The sequence below is a fragment of the Molothrus aeneus genome, chromosome 8, assembly GCF_037042795.1.
Source record: "Molothrus aeneus isolate 106 chromosome 8, BPBGC_Maene_1.0, whole genome shotgun sequence".
Lineage (NCBI taxonomy): Eukaryota > Metazoa > Chordata > Aves > Passeriformes > Icteridae > Molothrus > Molothrus aeneus.
This window is the reverse complement of record NC_089653.1, coordinates 15,366,622-15,381,741: the sequence shown is the minus strand read 5'-3', so window position 1 is coordinate 15,381,741 and position 15,120 is coordinate 15,366,622. Positions and strand designations below refer to the sequence as shown.

The 15,120-nt window shown below is 45.5% G+C and overlaps 1 protein-coding gene across 4 annotated transcripts; it reads left to right on the top strand.

Annotated features, from left to right (window-relative positions):
• Nucleotides 1-2,918: 2,918 nt before the first annotated feature.
• Nucleotides 2,919-15,046, top strand: NCOA4 (nuclear receptor coactivator 4). Of its 4 annotated transcripts, none has more exons than XM_066554690.1 (10): nucleotides 2,919-2,971; nucleotides 8,348-8,501; nucleotides 8,982-9,122; nucleotides 9,243-9,331; nucleotides 9,783-9,891; nucleotides 10,469-10,540; nucleotides 10,944-11,084; nucleotides 11,311-12,321; nucleotides 12,635-12,724; nucleotides 13,268-15,046. In XM_066554690.1, the coding sequence occupies exons 2-10, from the start codon at nucleotides 8,361-8,363 to the stop codon at nucleotides 13,271-13,273; spliced, it is 1,800 nt and encodes a 599-aa protein (XP_066410787.1). In that variant the 5' UTR covers nucleotides 2,919-2,971; nucleotides 8,348-8,360; the 3' UTR covers nucleotides 13,274-15,046. The 4 variants fall into 4 exon arrangements, with proteins under 4 accessions (XP_066410787.1, XP_066410784.1, XP_066410785.1 ...); XM_066554687.1 differs by having other exon boundaries at nucleotides 10,941-11,084; XM_066554688.1 differs by lacking the exon at nucleotides 2,919-2,971 and adding an exon at nucleotides 3,001-3,082 and having other exon boundaries at nucleotides 10,941-11,084.
• Nucleotides 15,047-15,120: the final 74 nt, after the last annotated feature.

Sequence of the window (15,120 nt, the reverse complement as noted above, 5' to 3'; positions counted from 1 at the left end):
CGGGAGCCTGCGTGAGGTTCCCTGACGGCTACAAGGCACTCTTCTAGACTCTTCGAGAATTTCGTACTCTGCCTTGGGACTTTTGCTGCTTCCGATGGGAGCAGCCGGCAGCTTGGTCTGCCTTGGTGTCCCGCTGCACCCGAGGCAGGGATGGACTGCTCAGCTGCGTGGTAGCACTGCAGAACAGGGAACTCACATTCCAGAGCATTTAACAGAGAAGTTAACACAGATGATGCCCTTCAACTGCATTATTGCAGTTGTTGAAAGAGGAACAATCTGAACAGAAAACAAACATTCTTTAAACCCCACAAAATTTGCTCTAGAGCCATTGCACCAGAGAATATTCTTCAAGTTATTTGTGGTTTGAGTGCTGCCCAGTAGTAGTTTTGCAGGCCCATACCTAAGAAATTGAGAAAAAGCTTCAAGTTTTCTATCAAACCTCATGTTTCCAGGGGATGGGAAGGGATGAATCTCTCCCTGCTATTCATTCCCACACTGCAGATGAGCAAGCAAAAATGTCTTTGAGTGACACTTTTGCCAAATCAAGGAAGGATGGGCTTTATGCTACAGAATTTATGCTTTATGCTGCTGTAAGTGGGATTCCCATTCAGCAAGAAATAGCACTGAATCTTGGGTATAGGCATGCATTAAGTGGTGTCACAAACTTCTGAAGGGAAAAGCTGCAGGCTTTTAACCTCATTAACTATTTCTGATGTGTATTTAGATCCCTTTTATGCATCCAAAATGCTTTTCTTCATGCTGTGGTTGGAGGCTTATTGTGAACACTGATACAGTTTTATCCAGTGCTGAGGAACTGCCCACTACATCTCCATCTTTGCTTCTCTTTTAACATGAGCAGATTATCCTGTTTATTTTCCCATAAAACTGCATCTCTATCCAACCTTTTGCCTCTATTTCAGTAGATCACCAATTTGCCTTTTGCTTAAGCTGATGCAATTTTAGGTTTCTTTTTCTGATCCACTATGCAGGTTTGTATAAAGAGGCACATCTTGCATGGCCAAGGCTACGGCTGAGGGAGGAGCAGGGCGTACTGCCATGAGGGGTGGGAGGAAAAAGATCATTAAAAGATACATGTAGTTCCTAAACCTTAATATTCCTTTAGAGGTTAAATGGAAGATGTGTCCAAAGAGCAAATCCTCTTAGGAAAGCGTGACCTTGACCATAATGAATCCACACAGAAGGTGTACTGTGTGAAGCAACTCTACCAACCAGAAAAGTCTCAGACCATCTGGATTATGATATTGCCTTTGTCAAGCCTGTGGAAGACGTGACAGAAACCTGTCATTGTCCTCTGTGCCTGCTTGCCCAGGAGAGGCAGCTTTCCTTCCTTGGGAGAATCCTGCTGGGTAGCTACATGTGGGGACATGTGGTATATGAGCACTCCTGGTTTTCCAAGGTCAGGCAGGGTTGGTATTATTTTTCCTCTTAAATCCAAGTACACAGAGAAGGATTATATAACACACCCTGTGTCTCCTACATGTTTAGACAAGGAAGCCAAATACCTGAAATGCTTGTTCCTAGGGTAACAGCACATGTGGGATTAGGCGGCTGATTTATACTTTCTCTTATGTCAGCACTGAATAATTTGTAATTGTAAGCTCGAGTAAGGTCCTGATCAGAAGAATGGCTCCTTGGACTGTGCCCAGAGGAGGAAATGTGTGGGAAATTGTGACTCAGCTTCCACATGTACTCATCTATTTAGATTTCCATTTGAAGTCCTTTCTGATTGAAGCCCCCTACATTCTCTGTTAAGCTTTAAATGCTGTGCATAAACTTACAAAAGCAGCACTTCACAAATACGCTGGCCGGGTAGTCCAGTAAAGGCTGAAATGTCACCGAATCACAGAATAGTCTGTGTTGGAAAGGACCCAGGAGGACCATCGAGTCCAGCTCCTGGCTGGCCCCCACAGGAGGGATCGAGCCCTCGGTGTTACCGGCGCCGCGCTCTGGCCTGCTGAGCTGAGCGGATCTCATCTGACCGGCTAAAGTGTGAGGGCAGGGAGCAGTAACTGGGTCCTGCTCCCAGCTGGACAGCGGGGCGGCAGTACTGGGAAGTGTTCTGGGAGCAGTAACTGGGTCCCGCTCCCAGCTGGACAGCGGGGCGGCAGTACTGGGAAGTGTTCTGGGAGCAGTAACTGGGTCCCGCTCCCAGCTGGACAGCGGGGCGGCAGTACTGGGAAGTGTTCTGGGAGCAGTAACTGGGTCCCGCTCCCAGCTGGACAGCGGGGCGGCAGTACTGGGAAGTGTTCTGGGAGCAGTAACTGGGTCCTGCTCCCAGCTGGACAGCGGGGCGGCAGTACTGGGAAGTGTTCTGGGAGCAGTAACTGGGTCCTGCTCCCAGCTGGACAGCGGGGCGGCAGTACTGGGAAGTGTTCTGGGAGCAGTAACTGGGTCCCGCTCCCAGCTGGACAGCGGGGCGGCAGTACTGGGAAGTGTTCTGGGAGCAGTAACTGGGTCCTGCTCCCAGCTGGACAGCGGGGCGGCAGTACTGGGAAGTGTTCTGGGAGCAGTAACTGGGTCCCGCTCCCAGCTGGACAGCGGGGCGGCAGTACTGGGAAGTGTTCTGGGAGCAGTAACTGGGTCCTGCTCCCAGCTGGACAGCGGGCTGGCGGTACTGGGAGGCGTTCTGCCGCGCTTCACGCTTGCGGAAAGCCACACCAAGGCACATACTCTGGGAAATTTCCGGGGGACACGAAAAAGACCCACACCGGTGGCTCGCCCCATGATACACGTTCTGTGCTCCGAGGATTCGCCACGCCGGGTCAGCCGTGATTCCCGGATTTTGGCTGCCGTGAGGAGCAGCAGCAGCAGCAGCGCCCCCGCCGCCGCCCAGCGCTCGCTCCGCCGCTCCGGCAGGGGGCGCGCGGGCCGGCGGTCTCGCGAGAGCGCGCGGGGCCGGGGAGCGAGCGGGCGGACGGCGCGGGGCTGAGGGAGCGGCGCGCGGGCAGCGGTGAGGGGGCGGTGGGGCCGGCAGGGCGGGGGAGACATCCGGGGGGGAGCCGGGAGCCATCCCGTGAGGAATCCCGTAAGAAATCCCGTGAGGAATCCCGTAAGGCACCCGGTAAGGCGTCCCGTAAGGCACCCCGTGCCGCGCTGCGGGAAGTGCCCAGGCAGCCGGCCTGGGTCGGGCAGGTCGCTGGGGAAATGGACGCTCCGCGGCGCAGGGCTCGCACGGAGACGGAGTTTTGTACTGATCTCGCTCTCCGTGTGCCGGAGAGGTTGTGCCGCGAGCGCTCCTCAAGCCACGTTTCTAATTGCAAAGGCCAAGTCTTTTGTCAGCAGCTGCGCTTCTCAAAGGTTATATAAGCAGTAAATGTCTGGGTTAGCAATGGTCGGGGTTGTGCCGCATCGCGTTTGTTGAAAGTTTGTCAGACCTGTGTTGTTCGTTGCTGGTAAATGGTGTGAGCCGGAGCTTCCGGGGGTTTGCCGAGCATTCTGATAGCTTTAAACTCGGTGCTTATGGCTGGGATTAAAGAGAAAAGATGATAGAGGAACAAGGTTGCCTTCCTCCGAGACTTTCGATAAGGTGTGCAGTCAGGGGAGCGGAAAAAAGCCGGCAGCCACGTAAAAACCACTGTTCGTCCCGCTGTAAGTGCCTAACCTTGGATAACTGGATGTGCAGAGAGCATAGCAGTGCTGCTGCCTTTGGGGCCAGGTGCCTCAGGCACAACCAGGGGTTTGTCACTTGTTTTCTGAAGGGTTTTTAAGTGTAGTAGTCTGGAAGATGTGTTGTAATGTGTAATCTGCGTTAAGGTAAATGTGTGTCTTCCCCACTCTGGGTATCTTCTTTGGTATTTTCAGTAGTTATAGCATAGAGATATCAGGCCTTTGTATTCAGATACTTTGTGATTTCAGTTATATGCTTGTTGTGCATAAAATATATATTTATGATAGATAGAATAAAGTGGTGATCAGACTTCTTCACAGCTGCATTAGTGACATTGTTCAGAGCCCAGCTCTTATGAGATTGTCTCAGTACAGGTGCTTTGTGCACTGGCTGGGCTGTTTCAGAGCTAAAACAGGCAGAAAAAGTAGTCACAGTTGTTCAGATCTGTGGCATAGACCATACACTGTGCAGACAGGTGAAAACTACCTGAATTTTAGAAAATGTAATTCCTGAAATTTCTGTTACTATTTCTTAAGGTGTTTATTTCACTTTTTCTCTTGCTTGAAACTGTTAAAGGTTATTTATTTGCTTCACATGGCTTGTGACTTAAAAAATAGGGTTTTATATACTTGTTTTGGAGTAAAATGATCTCCCTAGCAGGAGCTCCGTGCAGATACTGGTACCTAATGCTGATGCTGCACTGTACAAAGTGCTTGCTATGCTTGGATGTAAATGGGAAGTTCCCCGACTCAGCTCGTGTACTTAGAGTACTTCACTCCCTGACCACAACCCCTGCCTATCTAATTTGGGAGAGATTCTTAAGAGGAACTTCTGTTTTTTGGTGGGGTTAGATGGAAGTCCGTGGGGATTTCAGTTCAAACAAGCTAGCTGGTTTAAAGCCACATAAAGACAGGTCAGAGAGGCCTTTGGAGCAGTCTTGTCCTGCCTAATGGAAGAAATCATTCCACGTTTATAAATAGAGCCTGTTCAATGGGAGGCTTCATTTCCTTCAGAAGCTTTTCCCCAACAAAGGCTCTGCACAGCCCTGTTTTTGAGGTGATTTTTCCACACCCATTTGAAATGAAAAACAATGTTCTTCCCAAGGGCAGCAGGAATGGTTGTGCTGAGAGTGAAAAGCTGGTAGAACCAGTTTCCTGCCAGCCTGTTGGCAGAAGAGGAAGGGCTGTCTCCTCCTCCTCTGCTCACCAGCAGCCACATACTTAATTAAAAGCTTAAAATTATTTTTGTTTCTGACCTATGGGAAGTAACATCCCAGGGGTGGAGTGCAGGCAGCCAGGAAGCTGCACAGAGCACCTGTGACCAGGAGTTGTAGCTGCAGGGTCTTGTGGTGACACCTCTCCAGCGAGCCAAAAGTCTTCTGTAAAAACTGGTAGTTATTTTACTATTAGGAACAATAATATAATCTTCCTTATCATTCAGGCAGTTCTTTTGGTTTCGTGGCTATGACATTTTTACTGCTTATATGCAGGTGAGGACACGTGTGGGGCCCACCCCTGGGAGTATTCAAGGCCGGGCTGGATGGGACGCTGGGCACCCTGCTCTAGTGAGAGGTGTCCCTGCCTATGGCAGAGCATTGGAATGACATGATCTTCAAGGTCTTCCTACCGAGGCCGTTCTGTGTGCTTTCCTCAGCTGGGTGTGTGAAATTGTGGAAGCAGGAGTAGATGTGACAAGAATTGTGTATGTGTGATTTTGGTGCTTCCAGGAGGTAACTCGCATCCAAGCTGCTCAGTGTCAGGATTTCTGGCACGCTGCAGGCTCAGTGCTGGATGGGGAGCCTCAGTGCTGGGCTGTGCGTGGCCAGGGACGGAGGCTGAGCTCGGCCGCTGGATCGGCTCGCAGCTCTTCAGCCCTTGCTGCTCCATCCGCGCTGGATGCCTCAGCGCTCGGGTCGGCTTTGTTGTTGCATGAAGAAGATACATTGCCACACTTACCAAGTTGCAAGAAATAGCGGTTTTGTTGCAAAACGTTGAGGTTACGCGGTTTCAACTGCTGGTTGGATGTTCGGGGGCGCTCGGTGCTGTGGCTGAGCGGAGCCAGGCCGGGGCAGAGCGGCTCGGCTCGGCTCGGCGCCGGTGGTCGCGGCCCGCCCCGGGCCCGCCCCGCGCTGCCGACGTGCGGCTCGGCCGGGCGCGGTGGCCGGGGCGGGGCAAGGGCTGGGCCGCCCCGATAAGGCGAGGGGCCGCTCCAGGGCTTGGAGCGGATATTTGCAGGGTTGGGAGCATTCCGGAGAGCATTCCGGAGGCCGTGCCGGGGAATGGAGGCCGCGGTATAAACAGGACATTGTGGGTTGCTTCCTGAGCGCGGAAAGTAAGTGCGAGCTCAGCGGTGGGGGTGTGCATCCCGTGACGCACAGAGCGGGGGCTGCTGGGGACCCCCGTGTGCCTGGAAACCGCTCGGTGGCACGGAAATGGCCAGAGCAGGTGACCGTGTGTTGTACCCGTGTGTCTCCTTGTGTTTTGTTACTGTTGAGCCGAATTGTGTGATCGCGGCTGTACCAGAGCATGTGACCTGAAAACCTCTTAAATTCTCAGTGCTATTTGGGAGTAACTGGGAAGCGAGGAAATAGGTGCTTGCCCCCCCTTGGTTTTGTTAGAGGCTTGTGGAAATTGAAAAGAAGGGTGGATTGGCTCTCATGCTCAACATGTGAGTTTTACAGGCTTATTTGCGACAAAGCCTAAGAACAGCCATTTTAGCAGGAGCTGGCTGGCTGGAGGAAGGCAGCACTCATTCTCTCCATACATTCTGGAGTGAGTTTCTTGCAATCATTGAAAAAAGGAAAAGCAACAAACAGTAGTTTCAGAGATTATTAGAGAAGAGTGTGTAAGCTTCTTAAATTTAATTGTGCCACTACTAAGTTGCTAATACAGAATGCGATACAGTAGGTTAACATAATTTTCACAAGAGTTGTTAAGTACATTATCTATTGTGTAAGCAAATATGGTAGTTTTATTTAGCCTTTCAGACTTTGACTTGTTATTATATAAGAATATAAAAAATGAAATAATAACCAATATGATTTTTTAAAATTACTTTTGGGTATATGATAGTTCTTAACGTGTTGCTGTCATCTCTTTGTTAGATTACATCTGAGGACCAGGGCTCCCACTTACACTGTTGGCTCCTACATCCTGTAGGGTGTCCATGAGAGTTGAAAAGCAAGATAAAGTCTAGGGAGTGCTGTGAGAAAAGCTTAGCTTACTTTATATTGAATGTTGCTAGCATGGTGAAGATCATGAAACCTTATAGAAGTGAACCTGTGAACAAGTTATGGTGTGCAAATACTGGTGTTCACAGCACAGCATGGAGAATGATGTATTTTGGACTTCTGCACTGTCTGATTTGGTGCAAAATAACATAAATATTACATTTGAGTTCTCTTGTACTTGTGCTCTGCAGTTCCTGGAGAATGAGATGTTATGGTGAGGATGGGATCGAGTTGTGTGCAGGGTCTTGGGGTGGCTTCTGTGCCTAGTCTGTGTCTTGTGTCTGGAGGTGCTGGAGGGACAGGAGGCCCATGGTGCTGAGGGAACTAAGGGAGGTGCAGCCTCTGCTCCTGCCCCACCGTGAACATTGCTTTTTCTGTCACCTTCCACTTGCAAGCCACTCTTAGCCCTCTCCCGTGTGAAACACACACTTTTGTATCTTCCTGTAGAAGGACATTTGGGTTGCAGTTTATATGATCATGGGGCTTGGAAATTGCAGACTAAATAGCTGCTCAGGAAGCAAGCTCTTCGTTGTCTTGTTATATTCAAAACTACTTTCAGTTCCCTCCAGAGCTGTGGTAAAATTTGTGACATTTTAGATTGGCACGTGTGTATGCTTTAAATCTGCTGGGAATTTCCATAGTTGTCATTGCTGAAGACTTGTTTAAATAGAATAAATACTATGAATGTTTAGTGCTTCAGGAATCTCATGAAACTGACAGGAGAATTCAAACTCTTTGGTAACAAAATAACCCACTGGTTAGAAAAAGTGTTTCCAGTGATCCTTCCCGTTTTTACTAAAAATCCATACTATCTTTCCCCTTACTTGCAGAATCCTTGCCAGTATCACTTCTGTAGAAGTTTTGTATTTGAGCCCCTTCTACTTGAGACTGTGCTGAAGCTAAGTTACCACAGCTGTGACCAGGACAAAATGGGTAGCTGTGAAAATTCTGGCCTTTGCAGCTTAGTAAAGAATGATCTTTGTAGCAACATGTGGATTTTCAGTTGGTGAAACTGTATTGGAATTTTCTCACTTGTGGGAGCCAGCTTGTTGCCTGCAGAGGAGAGAAGGGTGACTGAAATATTTCCTGCCCCTGGTCAGGCCATTCTCCCCCAGCTCCAACATTGCTGCTGAACCTTCCCTGAATCAGCCCCTCGGCTCTGGAGTTTGCTGGCTAGGCATAAAAGCTGGAGGAAGGTGCCTGGCAGGGGAGGATTGCCTAAACTCCTGTGGCTGAAGCTGTTGTCAAATATCTGTTGGTTTTCCTGTGATTGTGCAAATTCCGTGGGCTGAGGTGTTTGAGAGACCGTTGTTGCTCCTGGAGGAGAGCTTTATCTATGTTTAGAAAACTTGCATCTGTGTAGGGTCTTAGGGGCTTTTTTGTTCACCTTTATAGTGAAGTAGAACAGATGGTTCTTCATATGATGCCCTTCCTCTTCTGTTAAAGAGGAATAGAAACTATTAAGAAATCGTTTTTCCATTGTGTTTTAGGAACACTTCAAGAATGAGTCCACCACAAGATAGAAATAGAAATTCCTGCAGCAGTGAGACTCTGGCAAAGTGCCTTCAAGCTAAGAAGGACTTGGAAACAGCTATATCTGGAATTGTCAAAGCTGAACAGCAGATTAAAGAAAACTGGCGTGAGGTACTTTTAAATTACTTCTTAAAGATCTTTTAATAACTAACATGATTTCAATTAAAGTTTTTGTTATTCCAGAATATTTACTATTATCATGGTGGTCTGAAATTTTCCTAGCAATTTGGAAACACATTGATGTGTCATTTTGCCAATGCTCTTGATACAGGTATTCCTGTATACCTTTATCTTCTTTATCAATTCTGCAAGCTTAGGAATGCAAGCAGCATTTCCAAAAGCTGCTGATTGGAACATCAGAATAGAGGGAGATTACAAATAACATTATTCTTTGCTACCTCTTTAAAGGTAGCCTTGGAACTGTTACTGACCTGATTCATGTGGTGCTGTGGATGACTGTGCTGAGTTTCTGAGAAATAAATCACTCCAAAAATACCACTTGCCAGTGACAAACAGTAGTTTGCAGTCAGTGCAGCACATGTATGTGCACTGTACTTGACAGATGTAGAAGTGGTGTGTGTTTCCTGACAGGTCAAGGCCAAGATCCACAGCCACATCAGCCGGCAGCTGGAGTGCCTGCGCAGCCGTGAGGTGTGGCTCTTCGAGCAGGTGGATCTCATCCAGCAGCTCAAAGAGGAGGCCTTGCAGCAGCAGGCACAGCAGCTCTACTGGGTAAGGCTTGGTTCTCAGTTGCTGCACTGGCATTTTCAAGCAAACCTTTTTCTTGCAAGTATTGGCTCAGTTTTAATCCTGGGAGCTGAAACAATAACATGTGTTTTGTCTTCCATGCAGTACTTGGGACAGTTCAATTGCCTTATTCATCAGCTGGAACACTCCTACAGTAACGAACTGGCAAACCAGATTTCAATTTGCCTGGAGAGGTAAATCTATTTTATGATGCAAGTTAACACAGTTGGGTTTATTATAACTTATTAATTTAATCTGATTTTTTATTCTATTAGAACTAACAGATCTCACTGTTCTACATTTTTGATAGTTTCTAGAAATAAGAACAGCAGTCTGAGGTGATAAACCAGGGCTATAATGAGCAGGAGAGGTACTCATTTATGCAGATTATTTCAAATATTAGCTGTTGATGGCAGTTGAAGTAAGAAGGTGAAACTTGTGTTTTGCTGGCAATTTATTCTGTTCTTGATTTGTAGATAGCCATTCCTTTCTTGTACACTGTATCAGAAGTCTTCTTTGTTACCTAATTACTGCCAAGTAGCTTGAAAGCCTTTTTATGAAATAATGGACTGACTTCCAAAACAGGACAGATGAAGAAGACTGTAATCTTTTTTCCTTTCTGTAACTATCACCTTTGTCTTTCAGACTGGAAAGTCTTACACTCAAACCTGAAGAGTCTTCCATCCTGAATTTTGAGGCTGACACATCTTACCTTCGCCAAGCTATTACCTCATTTGGTTCCATTAAAACGATGGTAGGTACCAGGACTTCCCTGGGTTGGAATACTTGCCTCAAAGATTTTTTTCAGTAGAGCAATACATTCCAAGTCATATTTTTGCTTTTAGTGATAGCTTGAATGGCTTCTGTGTGTGAGTCATAATTTTAGCTGTGTAATAAATACACAGTGGTTTATTAATTATTGCATGTAGTTTTCACTGAGTTCAGTTATGTACATTTTATTTTAATGTATTTTGGCTGAGAGAATGACTACGGCATTCTTACTCTATTCCAGCAGATGAAAATTCGTTACTGTTTTCTTTAGATAGCAATAATTAAAACATAGTAGATGTTTTCTGTGATAAAAGTATTTTGGGATTCTTATGTAAGCAGCGTATTTCCTGTATTATTGGAGACAATTCTGTTAAAGGAAGCAGGCTCAAGGTGGTATTTTTATAGTAAATTTTTCTCCATTCTGTTTGTAAATGTTGAGAACATTGTTAGCCATAAAGCACTGAGCACTTGTAACTGTGCTTTACTTCTGCTTTATTGTAGAATTTGTTCTAGATACTGGACAAAATGGAGTTTTATATTAATTTTTACTTTTCTTTCAGCAAACCTCAGAAAGAGAAAATACTTCTCCCTGGTTCCCAGGGCAGAGCTGTGCCCTAATGAACTGTGAGCAGGTAAGATTGACCTGTGTGTGAGTGTTTAATTGCATTAGAGGAAAGAGGAGAACTCAAGCACGTTATGTGAGCTTGAGTAATGGCTTGTGTTTGTTTGTTAAGATGCTTGAGTAGCCAGTGACAGTGGCTATGGTGAGCAGAGTGATCTCATACTGGAGCTGCTCCAGGAGCAGACAGGCAAGAACAGAGTATGAAAGTGTGCGTGGGGTGTGGCTGACAGGATTTTTTAATTGACTGCTCCTTGATGTTGGAACTACCCAAATCCTGTGGGTTTTTTGTAATTAGAGGGGACTGTTTTTCCTTTTGGTGCAGAAATCCTGCTGCCTGCCTGTGTTGGCGTTCAGCAGAGATTGGCCCAGCAGTCAGTCCTTCCCTAACCAAGGGCATTGTCTCTCGGCAGCAGACGCAGTGTGGGGCAGTGAGCGCCTCGCTGGCTGGCTGGTTACTCGGAAGCAGGCCCGTGCCTGTGCGCCAGGCTCCCTACGTTCCCAGCACCAACCTTGAGGAATGGGTTACCCAGAAGTGTGTGTCAGAGCCCAGCCAGGTAAAACTTCTGTGTGCTAACCTAGTTTTGAACAGAGGGGAAAACACAGTACATGATTGCAAGCAGAACATGGTGGGAATGAAACTTTCTGTAGTACTCTTCCTTCTGCCTCATGTTCACCTGATGCTTTGGCACTTACTAGCTGAATGCTCTGAGCTCTTAACTATACAGTTACTGAACACGGCCTTTTAGTTTTAATGGATGTATTTCAATGTGTCTTTACCAGAATTTGAATTCTTCCAAAGTCTGCTATTTTGAGCAAGCCTGGGGAAATCTGAAGGATTTGGAGAACTGGCTCCTGCACAATCAGCAGTGTGATCTTGCTGGGAAGACAAATTCCCCTGATCGCAAGGATTCCACCGCTACTCTTAACTCATCCTTTTCCACTATTGAAAAGGTGGAGGAATTAGAATCCCTTGGACAAGAAGAGATGGACCTTTCTGACTGGCTGCTTACTCCTGACACAGAAAATGGAAGTATTGCTTCAGATGAGAAATGGAAGAATGAATTTAAACCTTTTAGGGAAGAATGCAATTTGAATGATTGGCTCCTCAAAGCTGAAACATGTACCAGTTGTCCTGGCAGCCAGAGCAAAAGTGTGGAAATTGAGAACCTGGGAAATCTCAAGTGCCTGAATGAGCATCTTGATGGAAAGAAATCACCCACTTCATCTGCTGTAAATGCTTGGCTTCTTCAGCATCCTCAGGCCCCCTTTAAAGTGGAAGATGTGTGCAAAGCAAATGATCTCTGTGCCAGCTTTTCAGAATGTGTGTGTGATGAAAACTGTGGAAAAGAGGCTCTTTGCAAATGGCTTCTGAAGAAAGATGGGAAGGACAAAAATGGAGTTCCAGTCAGCCAGAGAGATGTACCAGACCCTCAGCATGAGAAGACCAAGTTTGCTGCCAGTTCCTGGCTTAGCCCCGCCCAGAAGCTCCCAGGGGAAGCCATGAGTGCCGAGAAAGCAGATTATTCAGCAGAGGTTGCAGAACCCTGGAAAGCATTGCTCGAGAGGCCGCTGACAAGCTGGCTGGCCAAGGCTGAGCACAAAGCAGAAAGCACAGAAGAAAAGGAGAGTCGGGAAAAAGCAGACAAGAGTTTCAAGAGTCCTTTCCTAGACCTCTTGGCTCCATTCCACCTCCCCTTAAATGTAAACAGTTGGGTGTTGGCTTCAAATGACCTAGAAAATGCAAACCTGCCTCCAGTGGAAGATAAATGGCTTCTGCGCAAGAAAGCACAAGTGAGCATTAGTTTTTGATACTTTTGTGTGTTTTGTGCCAGGTTTATTGCTTTACTGAATTTAATGACTTCATTCTCTTCCAAAGTCATAGCTCTTCTGGATAATACTGACTGAAAGTTTTTAGGTTTCTTGGCTCTTTTGATGTTTTCACAATTATTAGTTACTTAGCACTAAACAAGTTAATATGTTATACTAAATGAAGAAAGTATTAATCTCAAAGACTCAAAAGTCAGTTTTGGTTTTGACAAAATTTGAAGATACATCAGAATGTATTTATGTTTGGGGTTGGTAATTAAGGTGACTTCTCTTTCAGGACTTTGGCCTTCCTACAGTTTGTGACCTTTTTGCCTGCATGAAGCTCAGTGGAGATAATGAAAAATGGCTGTATCGGTCTCCTTTACAGGTAGGATACAGACTGTATTAGAACAGCTGAGCCTAATCACAACTTGGGGGTACAGTACACAGACACTGGCAGCTAATGATCACCTTAAAGTCTTTAAATGTTATGTAGTAATTTCCTCCCCATACACCTTCTTAACAGCTTGGACCGTTCCCCTTTGTTATTATTCCTCCTCTTCTGATCACAGGCCAGGGAGGGAATTACTTCTGTTCCTGTGTAAATCTCTCAACTGACTGACACTTGGTAACTCTGATTGTAACTAAGATATGGAATTAGTGTATCAATCTCCAGGCAGCTTCTTTCTTTCCTTAGTAATGTATTTACAGCTGACATCATGTCTTTCCTTTCTGATGATAACTCTTTGTCATTGTTTTTGAAATTAATGAAAATAGTCCTTAGCAGGAGTACTTCAAACCCTAAAGGGCAGGATCCTCAATTCTAGGAGGAATGTTAATATCACTTTTTTATTATCTTATAGTTGGTTTTTTTTCCAAAATTGTTGCTTTTTATCAAAGAGAATAATAACCCTATTTTAAATTTGTTTAGATGTGAAGAACTGGATGTGTTGAAATCATCCCCTTCCTGCTATCAGTCGCACATCACATTGAGTGACTGCAGCCAGCTGAGTGCTTGTGTTTTGTGTTTGGCCATCTGCTTTCTCTTCTAAAATTATAACAAAAAGAAAGATTCCTTATCTAACAGAGTTCTGGTGCAGAAGATCCCTTTTTGTTGTCATTAATTCTGAAATGTAAACCCACTGACCATAAGCAATCTGATGCTTTAGAGGTGTTAGCAAATTTGTATCTGTTATGGGAATACAAGGATCTTTAATGGGTTGTCACTCCAAGTATGTTGAGGCCAGTGCAGGTATAAAGCAGAATCTTCCTGGTGCTGTGGAACATCCACCTTTGACAGTGACTTTACAAGTGCTGCTGTTCTTTCAGCTGCTACAACTGTCATGCGTTGGGTTCCAGCTTACTTAGGCTGTACTTGCAAGCAATTTGTTTATGGAGCAGTTGCTCACTTTGGAGGTTTCATTTGCATCTTGTGTTGGTGCATTTCCCAGCTAAATATGTGAAATCCAGACTTGGAAAAATACATGGATTTATGGGACCTAGCATGTGACAGGAGAATTGGTAACTTAGTTTTAAATCAAAACTCTTCTTGTGAATTTTGAGCCTTTCAGAGAACAGGGTAGGGTGTTAATTTTCATGCACCAGTAGATCAGACCCTACTGTGTCCCCAGCATTTACAAACAATTTGAATGTCACTGAAAAAGCTGTAAAATGAAATGTTTCTGTTAGTTCTAGATAATTCATAATGAATTTTTATTGACTAAACCACTGGAAAGCAGGCATCTTAGCCACATAATATTTAAAGGTAATATTTGGGGAATTAGATGCCTTCAGCAGATTGATGGCCTGCTGTTTAATTGGGAAACACTAACTTGGCAAACTGTGGCTCCCACTGATGCAGTTTAAACGTATTTAATCTGTGGTTTCCATGTGATTATGTATGTGAAAGTGGGGTCCAGTAACTTGGATCTTCCTGAAGCTGTGGACACAATATGAGCAATACCTCTTCAGCTATTTAGCTTTTTGAGCCTGTAGGAACGAGTGCAAAGACATTCTATGGAAATGTGGATCATGCCTGTCAGGCTCCATGGAAAAACTGTGAAGCTCCATAGCTTCTGGTGCAGCTTCTACTCACTTAACAAATTGCTCTTGATGACTATGAAAATAGGTCCCCCTTCTCCCCATCCCTGCAGCCTGCCTGGGAATAAAAGTGATTTGAGTTCCTCACAACCCTGTAGAAAAGAAATTATTATTAAGATCTGACCTTGGTGTCACTTTGCAGTGTGAACACATTCCTGTCTGATCAATCCTGTGCATTCATTTCAAAGTAAGTTTTTAGTCTGAGAAGGGGAGACTGCACATCTGAAACCAGACCCTGAAAGGGCTTAGCATCAGCAAAACACTTGAGGCTTTTGTACTTTCATAGCCAGGGCTTTCTGCTGGAGGCAGAGAGGTGTTTTAGGAGTTCTCTTTCCCCTTCACGTGTCCTTGTTGCTCCATGGGAAGACTGCACTGTGACTAACTCCAGTAACAGATGTGATCAGCAGCTGAAGTTAATGAATGGGATTGACGTGCAGCCCACCTCTTCCAATTAATTCCATGTAGTCGTCATTGTGTGCTACTTTGTCAGTTCATTATGAGCCTTTAAAACTTGGGGGTATGTATTCCTTTACTCAACTGACTTGTCACTAATTGATATTTATGTGAAACATTGATTAGTCTTTTCCATTAAAAAATAATTGCAACCAAAGTGTGTATTATGTCTCATTTACAAGATGGTCAACAAAAACTGCTGTGGCACGTGTCCAGCTTGCCTCTGTCTGG

Bases quoted from the DNA above. Each gene is read 5' to 3' on its own strand.
- NCOA4 (XM_066554687.1), top strand. From the start codon at position 8,361: ATGAGTCCACCACAAGATAGAAATAGAAATTCCTGCAGCAGTGAGACT. The intron at 8,502-8,981 runs GTACTTTTAAAT...GTTTCCTGACAG, and splicing joins TTAAAGAAAACTGGCGTGAG to GTCAAGGCCAAGATCCACAG. The intron at 9,332-9,782 runs GTAAATCTATTT...TTTGTCTTTCAG, and splicing joins ATTTCAATTTGCCTGGAGAG to ACTGGAAAGTCTTACACTCA.